We start from the raw sequence: 13,389 nt of genomic DNA on the forward strand, positions 1-13,389 counted from the left end.
GCCCACGATAAACGATGCTGATAGCGTAACATACGAGTCTGTCCGTTAGTTACGAGTTGGTATACGTTCGCAATTAAATTTTAGGCGCAAAAAAAAAACATATTACAATGTCTTGTATCCTCGCTTGTGACTGTGTTTTTCGTGCCTTAAAATAAATTACAACTATGTGGCGCAATCCCGTGGCTTTTGTCTGGTTCTGTAGTCAGCTTTTTGCGTTTTATTTTTTTTTTTTCATGTCAATCACATTCTTTAGCAATTTAGGCCGTCGAACAGCTCCGCATGCGGCGCTTTTTTTCAGCATGTCTTCCCTCTGCTTCTTGAGTTCATCGAATGAAACCTGTTAACACAGCTGACGACAAAGCTTCGAGCAGGGACCGCACGTTGGGGTATCGGTGAGCACTTCGTAGTCATTACTCACGAGACTTCCTGCTGACGCATTGGGACACCATGAACACACTTTCACAATTTCTATGTCCTCCAGAAGTTCGGCCAATTGGGTGATGGTATGTGCATTCCCGGGCGACTTGGTTAAGCGATGGTGATGGCTACTATAGTGGCGACTGTCATGTCTTCTGCGAAGACTACGCATTTCTCCACAAATAGTGCTCTTTTTTTTCTTCTTTGAGCACTATAAACGCCACAAGACGTCTTGTCTCGCCATTCCCAACAACTTTCCGCCAACATGCAGCAGGCAAACAAATGTTTCCTAAGCCTTGAAGCGAAATTATGACGCCGCTCGTTGACGCGCGCGGCATGCATGTCGGAACTTATTTCACCATCCTCGAGCTCATTGCTCGGAGATAGTCTATTCTTTTTCGCCGATGATATTCTAGAAAGCACTCCACTCCTATTGGGCAGCTTTCGCTTCTTTCTCGTGGGCTATGAAAGGTAAGCGGGCAAATTTGGGATATCCGTGGAACGCATCTTCCGATGAGGTCCCGCTTTCCTCTGGTGATTTGTACCTTCTTACTATCGATGACGTGAGTGAAAGTCTTGAGGAATTCCTCCTCAGGAATGTGCACATCACACACACGTGATGTGCTGGGCAGTTTCTTATCCGCACGAGGAATAGCTATAGGTCCAGTGCCTCCTCTATAACTTTATAGAGGAGGCACTGCTAGGTCCAATGCATCTCGCTGCTCAGGTTCACCAACGTCGGGCTGCGCAGCTACCATCGGTTTCGGCGCATATATGTGTAGGTTTCCACCAAATCCACGCAAGACAAGAAAATTCTGTGGGAACCATACCCTATGTGCACCGTCGACAAACCAATTCTGCGCAAGACGGTTGGCTGCACCATCATAGAAATGTGTGTTCTTGCCGAGATTCACCCAGCTCCCCTATGAAATGACCAGTACAAACAATGTGGATGGGCCTGCCTAGTTCATGGTATGAAAAAGAGTTAATATACATACTGCAATATTGTGGCGTGACTTGCGTTAAGTAGAATGCTTAATTTGTAGAGCTTTTTAACCGGATAATTTGGAAATCAACAGAGCATAGAATAATCAAACCAGTCTCTGCTGGCATGTATGCTATGCTTTTATCAGTAGGTTGGTTACATTCAAGCACCGGCATGCTGCTAGATTTGAATGTGGCTTTCAGCTTCCAGAACACCTAAGCCTATTTACATTAAGCATAACCCCGTGAATGTTTCAGTGGAGACTGTGGGCTCGCAAATCGCACTAAGCCTTTCTAATCGTCAATGGTCATTTAAAATCTGTCCATGTGGGTGTAGGGGTTGAAATAATAATCCTCATCATCAGCCTGACTACGTCCACTGTAGGACAAAGGCCTCTCCCGTGTTCCGCCGATCAGCTCGGTCCTGTCTGTGCTCGCTGCTGCCGATTTATACCCGCAAACTTCTTAATCTCATCTACCCACTTAGCTTTCTGTCTCCCCCTAACCCACTTGCCTTCTCTGGGAATTCAGTTAGTTACCCTTAAAGGAACACTAAAGTCAAATAACAATTTACGTCAGAGTGAAAGCTCAATGTAAGACATCTAAAACGACCATATTATCAACAGTGCCCTACTTACCGAGAAATTGAGTTAAATGCACGAGAACACATGTGCCGCAGTAGGACGTTTTCAAAATGATCCTGATGACATCAGACGGACCGCCTACAGTTATTCACTAATAATCGATCTAGATGCACTAAATAACCTTCCATACACCAAAAGACGCAATAAAATGCTGCTTGTTCGTTTTGTTTGCCATAAACCGCACGTTACTATAAGGAATGGCGCGAGTGGTTAAAAAATTTAATTTTCACATGGTTACACGGGACAGGTGGTGCTATCGAACGGGGCGCAGTTGAAAAAAAAAAAAACGTTTACAATCTCGAAGCTGATGGCGGGAAATTGATCAATGCAGTGGCTCCAGCTGCTTTCGGTTTGCTGCTACTAGCGCAGTAAAGCCGGGCAACGTTGTGCACGGCAAAAGTGACGTGAGTCGGTCCGCATTTTGAGGCGGGTAATTTGAAGTGCGCTAACCCAATGTGGAGCACTAAAACGTGATTTTATTTCAATATCGGCCCTTCCTTGGCACAAAAGCAACACTACGAGGTTTCTGGACCGCTATTTCAACAATGAACGCCGACTTAATAGTTGCCTTTAGTGTCCCTTTAATGACCAGTGGTTATCCTGTCCACACGCTACATGCCCGGCCAATTTACATTTCCTCTTCTTAATTTCACCTATAATATCCTTAACCAGGGTTTGTTCCCTAATCCACTCAGCTCTCTTCTTGTCTCTTAATGTTACGCCTACCAATTTTCTTTTCATTGCTCGCTGCGTCATCCTCAATTTAGGCTGAATCCCCTTTTTAAGTCTCCAGGTTTCTGCTGCATTGCTCAGTACCGGCAAGACGCAGCTGTTATATACCTTTTTTTTTGAGGGATGGTGGCAATCTACCTGTCAGGATTTGAAAGTGCTTGCCAAATGTGCTCCACCCCATTCTTATTCTTCTAATTACTTCAATCTCGTCGTTCGACTACGTGGTTATTGCTTGTCCTAAGTAGACATAGTCTTTACAACTTCAAGTGTACTATTACCTATCTCGAAGCGCTGCTCCCTTCCGAGGTTGTTGTACATTACTTTCGTTTTCTGCAGATTAATTTTAAGACTAACCTTTCTGCTCTCTTTGTTTAACTCTGTAAGTTACTCAGCAATGCAACGTCATCGGCGAAGTGCAGGTTACTAAGGTACTCTCCGTTAACTCTTATCCCTAACTGTTCTCATTCTAGGCTTCTGTAAACCTCCTGTAAGCACGCGGTAAACAGCATTGGGGAGATGCTGCCTTAAACCCCTCTTGATTGGTATTCTGTTGCTTTCTTTATGAAGCACTATGGTAGCAGTTGATTCCCTGCAGATTTTTTACAGGATGTTTATATACGCTTCATCGACACCCTGATTCCGCAGTGTCTGCATGACTGCTGATATTTTAACTGAATAAAACGCCTTTTCGTATTCTATGAAACTTATGTATAGTGGTTGGCTATATTCTGAGCATTTCTTTATTACCTAATTGATAGCATGAATGTGGCTGATTGTTGAGTAGCCTGTTTAAATTCCCGCTTGCTCCTTTGGTTGATTGAATTCTAATGTTTTCTTTACTCTGTTAGCAATTACCTTTGTAAATAGCTTGTATACTACAGAGAGCAAGCTAATCGGCCTGTAATTTTTCAAGTCCTTGTCATCTACTTTCTTATGTATTAAGATGATGTTAGCGTTCTTCCAAGACTCTGTTACTCTTCCCGTCAGGAGACACCTCGTAAACAGGGTGGCTAGTTTTTCTAACACAATCTGTTCTCCATCTTTCAGCAGATCTGATGTTACCTGATCCTCACCAGCAGCTTTGCCTTTTTGCATGCTCTCCAAGGCTTTTCTGACTTTTTCTATCATTACCGGTGGGATGTCATCTGGGTTACTGCTAGCTCGTGTTGTATTAAGGTCATGGTTGCCCGGCTACTGTACAGATCTTTGTAAAACTCCTCCTCTATTTTGACTATCCTATCCGTATTGGTAGTTACTTTGTCTCCCTTGTCCCTCAGTGCATACATCTGGTTTTTGCCTATCCTAAGTTTTCTTTTCACTGTTTTGACGCTTCCTCCATTCTTCAGAGCAGGTTCAATTTTCTCCATGTTATACCTTCTTACATAGGATACCTTACCCTTATTAATCAACTTCGAAAGATCTGCCAATTTTATTTTGTCTGTTGTATTTGAGGCTTTCATGCTTCGATGCTTTTTATAATAAGGTTTTTCGTCTCCTGGGACAGCTTGCCAGAGGCCTGTCTATGTACCGTACCTCCAACTTCCACTTGCACACTCTGTAATGATACTAGCCAGACTATGATTCATTGCGTCAATACTAAGGCTGGTTTCCTCGATAAGAGCAGATTACCTGTTCTGAATCGAGACTCTGAATTCCTGCACTTTCCCTCTCAAGCTAGCTCATTGATTGGCTTCTTGTGTATCAGTTTTTGTTGTTTCTTCTTCAAGTCTAGGTGAATGCGAAACCGTACCATTCTATGGTCACTGCATTGTACCTTGCCAAGCACTTTTACATTCTACACGATGCCTGGGTGTGGACTCAGTATGAAGTCTACTTCATTCTTATTTTTGCCATTACGACTCCTGCCTGTCCACTTATGATTCCCTCGTTTTTAGTAGAAGGTATTCAAAATCCGTGAATTATTGTGTTCTGCGAATTCTGCTAGTAGCTCCCTTCTGGAATTTCTAGTACCGATGCGATAATCTCCTACCGCCTGGTCTCCAGCCTGCTTCTTGCCTACCTTTGCATTCCTTACTCATTTAATGTAATTTAAAATCTGTTCATGTGGGTATAGGAGTTGAAATAATAATGGCTCCTTACAAAACCCTAAAAAGCAGTTTACAGAAACTCCTAGTCTACAGCACAAACCCTGCGGCACCATCATCTCTATTTTAACATCTCTTGCTAGAAGCCACTGTGAAGCAGCAGCTTGTTTTAACACATTCTTGTGGAAGGCATATTCAATTGGGGGCATTTCACGTTCCTGAAACAGAGTGTAATTTCCCCTGGCCAGTAATGAAAACATTTCATGCAAGCCAATAATATGTGCAACTGGCACACCAGAGAAATGCACACTACTAGTTTTTACTCGAAGCTATACACTGGCCTCCAGATTCCATCAATGTCTGGCAAAAGCATGCTGTGTTGTTGGCATTGAATATTTCATACTGAAAGAAGTAATTGCAGCCCTGCTGTGAGAAACACAGCGACAGAGGTGTGGTACAGTGGCACTAATGGAATTCATACATATACAGTACAGTGCTTAACTTTTGTGTGGTATCCAAGACAAAAGCTTAGAAATAAATTTTTTTCTTGAGGCGGGAGGGGGGAACCTCATTAAAATGGTCATTTTTTGCTCAGCATGCTATGGCAAAAAAGAATTTCGGCGTGGGCTCAGGCCCATTGTGCCACCCCCTGGTTTCACCACTAATCCGAGAAGACGTCATAGATGTTCGAGGCAACCAATATGAATATGTCCAAATTTTATATATTTGGTATTGAATGTACAGGCATACACACACATATAACATGATCAGTGTAACATATCTAGATACATAATATACAGGGTTCACCTATAATAATATCACTATTGTATGAAAATATTTACATATAACAATATCTTTACAAAGTATACACAGCATTTACAATGATATCCATAGGCATATACAATAGACTCTCAGTAAACGGAACCTGAAGGGACTGGGAGAATATGTTCCATTTAACAGGAGTTCCGTTTACTGAAAGGTGAGCATGGGTGCAGAATACAAGCCCGAAATGAAGTATTGCAGAGGCAATAGTTCAGTTTAAGCAGTAGTTCCATTTAACAAATTTTCATTTAGTGAGAGTCTACAGTATATGCACAGGCACATTCTAGAGCTTACTTGAAGGCATTTAAAATGTCTTTGCAAGGTACACAAACCACCTGGTGTCACTAAGCTATTGGAACCTCCGAGGCTCGATATAGGGTGCAGTGCTACAAGCAGGAACATGTCACAACATTTTGTCTAGACACACAATTGCACAAAGGGATGCTGTAGAAATGATTCCCCCTTTGTCCTTCCACCAAAAAATGCACAAAATATATATATGGCATACAAATAGCTTGTACGCCACCTTTATTTCGCATTTAGATGTGAACAGTTTCAAATTGCACAGTAAAAGCATACAAACCAACTTAAAAAAGTTGCACATGTGGTTATGGTACATGCACTATCTTTTAGTACTGCATGGAGCATGGAACGCATGATTCACTGTTTTTCATAATTTATTTTACAGTACTTACTACGATCATCATGCATGAGCTTTGACTCCACAGAGCTAGTTAAGAGGACTTACCAGCAACTTGCCAACATCTTGGCATCAACACACCATCTCTTGAATAGTGCCATAGTTCCTACACTTTTCAAAGACCTCAAACAGGTATAATACAAGAGCATTTTTTAAGGGCTTGTTTTTCTTTGTTAGACACTATATTATTGAAAAAAATAACAGGCAATAATGCCAAGGAATGTATAGGGGATGTTATTTATAGTAGGCCTCGATGTAATGAAAATGTAAACAAGAAGTGGACCAAACAAAAATTTGCCGCGAGTCTTCACAGTTTCATTTCATCGAGGCCTACCACAAATAACGTCTCCTATACTTTCCTAGGAATTACTGTAAGTCAGTCATCATTAATACTGTGTCTAAAGAAGCAGGTTTCAGCACATAGTATAGCTATCGAACTGTAAAAGTACCAAGTATAAATGTATAATCCTGTATTAAAGTTAAAGGGCCTTGCCTGGTAGACAACACACATTTATTATATGCAGCTTAAAGGGACACTAAAGGTAACTATTCAGCCGACATTGATTATTGAAATAGCGATCCAGAAACCTCGTAGTGTTGCTTTTGTAAAGGAAGGGCTTATTTTGAAATAAAATCACATTATAGCGGTCCACATCGGCTTAGCGCACTTCAAATTACCCACCTAAAAAAGCGAACCGAATCGCGTCACTGTTGCTGTGCACAACGTTGCCCGGCTTTACTGCGTGTCCGCAGACACTAGTAGCAGGAAAACGAAAGCAGTGAAGACACAGCAGCATCAACAGACATTGATAAATTTTCTACCATTGGCTCCGAGATGGCAGATGTATTTTGGTTCAACTGGGCCCCGCTAGATGGCACGACCTGTCCTGTTTAACCATGCGAAAATTGAATTTCCGAACCACTCGCGCCATTCCTCATAGTAATGTCCGGCGGTTCTTTTTTCCATGAATCAAACAGAAACTAACAAGCAGCATTTTATTGCATCTCTTGATGCACAGAAGGTTCTTTATTTAGTGCAGCTAGATTGATTAGTAGTGATTAATCGTAGGCAGTTCGTCTGACATCATCGGTATCATTTTGAGAACGTCCTACTGCGACGGATATATTCTTGTGCATTTACCTTAATTTCTCGGTAAGTAGGGCACTGCTGTTGATAATATTGTCGTTTTAGATGTTGTCATACATTGAGCCTTCACTCTGAGGTAAATTGTTATTTGACTTTAGTGTCCTTTTAAGCGCAGATGCAAAACCGTCATATCTTTAGAATATCAATACTTCACTTCAAACGGATTGAATAATTGAAAGCATTTACTACAACTTTTTCTTTTAGTACATAAAAGTGCCAAATATTTGAAAGAAAAAGTTAGTACCAAATTATGGTGAGAATTTGGCAATGTAACAATCACTAATTTAAATAGATGTCTCAGTCACTAAATCACCTGTCTAACATGAGCATAATCCGACATTAGTGTTTTCTCAACCTAAGAGGTATATTGTCACACTTTGCTAATAGCACAAGCCCACAGATACGAAAGGAACAAGCAAGGCAAAGGAGGTAGTAAAAAAAATATGAGATGAGCTTGATTATGGAAGCATGCTTTTTCAAATAATGAAGCCCATGTATGTTGCCACATGTTTTGTCCTGCAAGTCCGCTTGGCCACATATTTTTCGGAGGCATTGCATATCCGTTTTCATGACATCTTCAGAAAAGGTCAAATTTTCGGTTTCAAGAAATATTTGGCAATAAAAAAATTAAAAAGGGGTAACATTTGCAACTTTCATTACCACCAAGAAAAATCTGAATAGGGTTTTGCTTTTTGTTTTGCAGTTCAATAAGATATCAATTCAAAAAAGTGACAGACTCATGGCAGCCCCAAATGAAGTACGTCAATCACTATTCTTTTTTTTACCTCAGGCACATAAGCGAAATGTGTGCTGCCTAGATCTCTTTTCCATCGTGACCTAATGAATTGAATGACACAAACCCTTCAAATTGTTTTTTTCATGCACACCTTCGCATAGACCCGAAAAGGGCACTTTAATAAAGAGTGTATATGTGACAGCATAGCCAGCCGATGGATGAGCCAGCCATTATGATGGTACGCTGAGCTAGTCCGAGAGTGTTCATGATAAAATTTTGAGTAGCACCCTTAAGAAGGGCAAGAACGGAAAAAACAATGAGAATAGCACATATTATTATCCTTTCTTCTATCCTTGACCTTTCTGTGAGCACTGCACAAAATTTCATGAGCCAGCCATAGCCAACCAGTTGCTGATTGTAGATACTTGTGTTGAGTTTTTGCAATTGTATCGTATTATGTCAAATGTGCACCTTCAGATTGTGCTACACAAAATAGATTCCTATGTTCAGATTAAGTGACAATCACAAATATGTGTACCCACATCTTTAAGCTTGTGCACGCAGCCAGAACGTAAATCACTTGACAAACTTGGCAGAAGTGCTTCTTGGTAAGTGCTTCTGGCAACTTGGCAAAAGTGCTTCTTGGCAGTTGTTACTGTGTCCTACAAACACTCACTGGGGTGGGTTTAAATTCCTTATCATTGGGCCTGAGTATATGTGTAGCTGCCATCATAAATCACATTATCAAACGTGACCATCCAATCCCTTTAAATTGGAGTTGGGCATTTCCCCTCACAAGTAAGAGAGCATGCAGCTCAACCAGGCAGGTGTGTAGCAGGTGGCTAATTGCAGAATTAAACCAGAATTTTAGGCTAAGTGTATTATGATGAGCAGAATTTCGAGATCATGCATGTCTTGTGTGCTACTGCCTGGCTACTGCTGCAGCAGCTATATTGTTTTTTTGCTTCCTGCACAGACGCCACACTTCGAAAAGTGTGCTCCTCAATGCTACTGAAGTTTCAATGCATTCATACGTCTGAACACTATTCTCATCATAAAAAAGAGAGGGTGTGAATGTAAAGAAAGCAAAAGGTGATTTTCAAATTAGCACATTAACCCTGCAGTGTGGAAGTGAGGACAACAATGGATTTACAACCGTACATTAGGCACTGAAAGGCACAAAATAGTTAGTGCACAGTGAAAAGAATGTGCTATAAGGCTGTTGATAAGAAAAAGCAATTCTACAGTTTTATTTCGCTTTTTATTTCGCAGTTTTATTTAACATTCAAAATAAATACTTGCACTATATTAACACTTCCATGCAATGAGACGTGTGCAATCCCATGTAACAAATTCAAGTTTCTAGCTCTTTCGAAGAGATTTCATCTGTTTTGTGTACCCTTTTGACATGTGCCATAAGATTGCATTTTTGAGTAAATTGGCTCCCACACGCATCACATTTGAAAGGTTTTTCACCAGTGTGCTTGATGAGGTGCGTGAGCAGGGTATTATTCTGAGTAAAAGATTTGTTACACAGGTTGCACTGGAAAGGTCGCTCTCCTGTATGAATTCTTTCATGCCTTTTTAGCTGACTAGGCTTTGAAAAAGCTTTAGGGCACTTTTGACACCGATATGGAGCTTTCTTTTCTTTATCCTCTTTGCTTTTGTGTGAGTCAAGATGCTCTTTAAGATGGCTAGCCCTCTTGTAAGATTTTCCACACTGATTACACACATGAGCCCGTGCTTCATCTACATCATCAATTGTTTTTACTACTGCAGGTGCCACCAAGTCAGCTGTGTCCATAACAGCACTCTCCAAAAGACTGCCTTCTGCTACAGCCAATTCATCAAGACCCAGCTCAGCAGCAGGTACCTGTGAAGCAAGCCCTTGGTTACAGCCAGTAGGGTCTCCCTCCATCACTGTAAATGTCACTGCTCCATTTTTACCTTCTGCTGCAACTAGAGGTAGTGACTGGTCAAGTACTACTGAGCTACCCCCCGAACCATTTTGTTGAATAAGAAATGAAGCTGCATCTAGTTGCTGCTCCACATTTGTACCACTGGAGTCTCCTGATGGTGTGATGGAGATGTTGATATTACCCTGCTGTTGCAGTTGTTGCAAATGCTGCAGAAAGGAAGCATCAATCTGCACTGTCTGTGTAGAAGGGTTGAGTCCTGTAATCTGAATGCCTGGAGCTAGCTGCAACTGGATCTCACCCATGATTCCCTCAGCATCAGTGGGCTCTTCCGGGATCGTCTCGTGTGAAGCCTTTTCCTCTCGTTGTAGCAGACGACTTCGTCGCCGTACACCCCCACTCTTAAAATGTGTCATAATATGGCTTTTGCGATGACCGGATGTCCGAAAACGAAGGTCACAGTGGGGGCACTTGAAAGGACGGGAACCTTCGAGTAAATAAGAAAATACAAGAAGCATACTTGAGACAGTAATACTATAGTACACTCTTAGAGATAAATTCTGAAATTTTGCATTCCTTAGGCCACTTTCTAGAAGAGCCTTTCATGGTTCCTTTTGCCAAAAGATGCCTGGAAGATGCAAGTCTATCTCAAAAGGTCCTTTCACTTATCCTCACCTAAGAATAGTCTTCTATGTATCTAGGTTAGTGGGCATTCTTCACAGGCTTCCCAATGTCTTTATTCAGCAAAATAAAGATTGTTGATCAAACACACTTCATACTGAATCATCATTATCATCATCAGCCTGAATACGTCCACTGCAGGACAAAGGCCTCTCCCATGTTCAGCCAGTCAACTCGGTCCTGTGCTTGCTGCTGCCAATTTATACCCGCATACTTCTTAATCTCACCTGCCCACCTAACCTTCTGTCTCCCCCTAACCCGCTTGCCTACTCTGACAATCCCGTTAGTTACCCTTAATGATCAGTGGTTATCCTGTCTACGCGCTACATGCCCGGCCCATGTCCATTTCCTCTTCTTGATTTGATATCCTTAACCCCCGTTTATTCCCTAATTCACTCTGCTCTCTTCTTGTCTCTTAAGGTTACACCTACCATTTTTCTTTCCATTGCTCGCTGCGTCGTCCTCAATTTAAGCTGAACCCTCTTTGTAAGTCTCCAGGTTTCTGCTCCATAGCTAAGTACCGGCAAGATGCAGCTGTTATATACGTTCCTCTTGAGGGATAGTGGCAATCTACCTGTTATAATTTGATAGTGCTTGCCAAATGTGCTCCACCCCATTCTTATTCTTCTAGTTACTTCAATCTCGTGGTTCGGCTCCGCGGTTATCACCTGCCCTAAGTAGACATACTCTTTTTCAACTTGAAGTGTACTATTACCTATCTCGAAGCGCTGCTCCCTTTCGAGATTGTTGTACATTACTTTCGTTTTCTGCAGATTAATTTTAAGACTCACTTTTCTGCTCTCCTTGTCTAACTCCGTAATCATGAGTTGCAATTCATCCCCTGAGTTACTCAGCAATGCAATATCATCGGCAAAGTGCAGGTTACTAAGGTACTCTCCATTAACTGTTATCCCTGACTGTTCTCATTCTAGGTCTCTGAAAACCTCCAGTAAGCACGCAGTAAATAGCATTGAAGAGATTGTATCCCCCTGCCTTACACCCTTCTTGAATGGTATTCTGTTGCTTTCTTTATGAAGCACTATGATAGTAGTTGATCCCCTGTAGATTTCTTCCAGGATGTTTATATATGCTTCATCGACGCCCTGATTCTGCATTGTCTGCATGACTGAATAGTCATGTATAAATGCTAATGCTTTTTTCTGAATCACTTCTTGGTACCGTCAACTATAAGGACACAAGAACACCTTGCTGAAGGTAATGAGGCAACACTCATCAAAGGATGCACTGGGCGGCTGCACCGTTTTATCTTTTCATTCTGTATTGACAGTTGCATTTGAATTACATTTTCTTCATCATGCTTTGCGTCCAAGGTATTACTGACAGATGAATGGCATATTCCTACAAATGGTTTCCCATTCTTTACTGCTAAAGAATTCGTAAGACTGGCTGTATTAAATGAGCATGACAAACATAAGGATAAGTTTAAGTTATTTTGTGAATATGGGGGCTAGAAATTTGTGGCAACAGCTAGGAATGTGCACTGTGAAGCCATTTTGCAGTTCATAGACATAAGAGTTTATGAACTGCAGTGAAATGGCTCTCCTCACTCCTATCATGCCCTGCAGCGACAAGCCTCTGTTCAGCTAAATTATGAAGAAAGGGGATTAGGGCATTGCTGAGATGACCTCTTTTTGTGGAAAAAAAAAAAAAAAAAGAAACCCAGGAAAGAAAACTTGAAAGCACCTTAGGGGCTACATTACAGCATGTAACATACAGGAAGACTTCTTTAGTAAGGACGCTTCCAGAATTGATGTAAGGTGGCCCAACCACACATAAGGTTTCCCTATAAAAACTAAGATTCTGTGAAATAATACAAATTCATAATTTAGCAAGTAGCACAATAAAAAAAACTGCCCTATATACTATAAATTAAACTTACAAGAACTGAAATCCATGTGTGTTTGTAAGAAAGTGATGAAAGTTTTACAATTTAGCTCAAAGGATGTGAGAAAGACCAACACATAATAAGAGTCCTGAAGGATGCAGTCCCTCATATATGGCTTTCCATGTAATTGAAATGCTAGGACCTACTACTTGCCTCTCATTACCGCAAATGAAAAAAGTTCTGCAGTTTAATTTATGGTTTAATGGGCCTTTTTCTAGCCCGAACAGCATCTCAGGTGGAGATGGCCTAAATCAAAATTGAAGGCCCTTGGACTTCGAAATCATCCACCGCATGCCGGTAAGCAATCTCGAAGACCTGTGTTCGCGCCTCTCTTTGGGGCAAGAATTTGCATGTTTGTGGCACCAAATGTCACTTGGTCCTCACATGTCGTGACGCTTCGGCCACCAAAAATAATGGCGCGTGCCTCCTCGAAGCTGGCGTGCATGCACAGACTACCTACCCGAAAGAGACCCATTCAGCTGAGAACAGCGTCATCCACAGATAAGTAATCCACGTAGTATGTATATGATTCTTTTGGCACCAACAGTTACAGGCGTGAAAGAACTGAGCAGACATAATAACACAAGCAGTACAAGTCCAACCATGAACTCCTCTAACAAATAACGGTGATAATGAGTCTTCGCGAAAGTGACGGGGGA

The 13,389-nt window shown here is 41.5% G+C and overlaps 1 protein-coding gene across 5 annotated transcripts in view; it reads right to left on the reverse strand.

Annotated features, from left to right (window-relative positions):
• Positions 1-5,524: 5,524 nt before the first annotated feature.
• The window catches only part of LOC119176510 (uncharacterized), a 133,386-nt gene continuing 125,521 nt past the window's right edge, over positions 5,525-13,389 (reverse strand). For all 5 annotated transcript variants that reach the window (XM_075877769.1, XM_037427831.2, XM_075877766.1 and 2 more), the window contains one exon: positions 5,525-10,630. In XM_075877769.1, the coding sequence (XP_075733884.1) occupies positions 9,582-10,630 (1,049 nt within the window). In that variant the 3' untranslated portion in view covers positions 5,525-9,581. The remainder of the gene's footprint in view (positions 10,631-13,389) is intronic.

This window comes from Rhipicephalus microplus, chromosome X (genome assembly GCF_043290135.1).
Source record: "Rhipicephalus microplus isolate Deutch F79 chromosome X, USDA_Rmic, whole genome shotgun sequence".
In the NCBI taxonomy this organism is placed as follows: domain Eukaryota; kingdom Metazoa; phylum Arthropoda; class Arachnida; order Ixodida; family Ixodidae; genus Rhipicephalus; species Rhipicephalus microplus.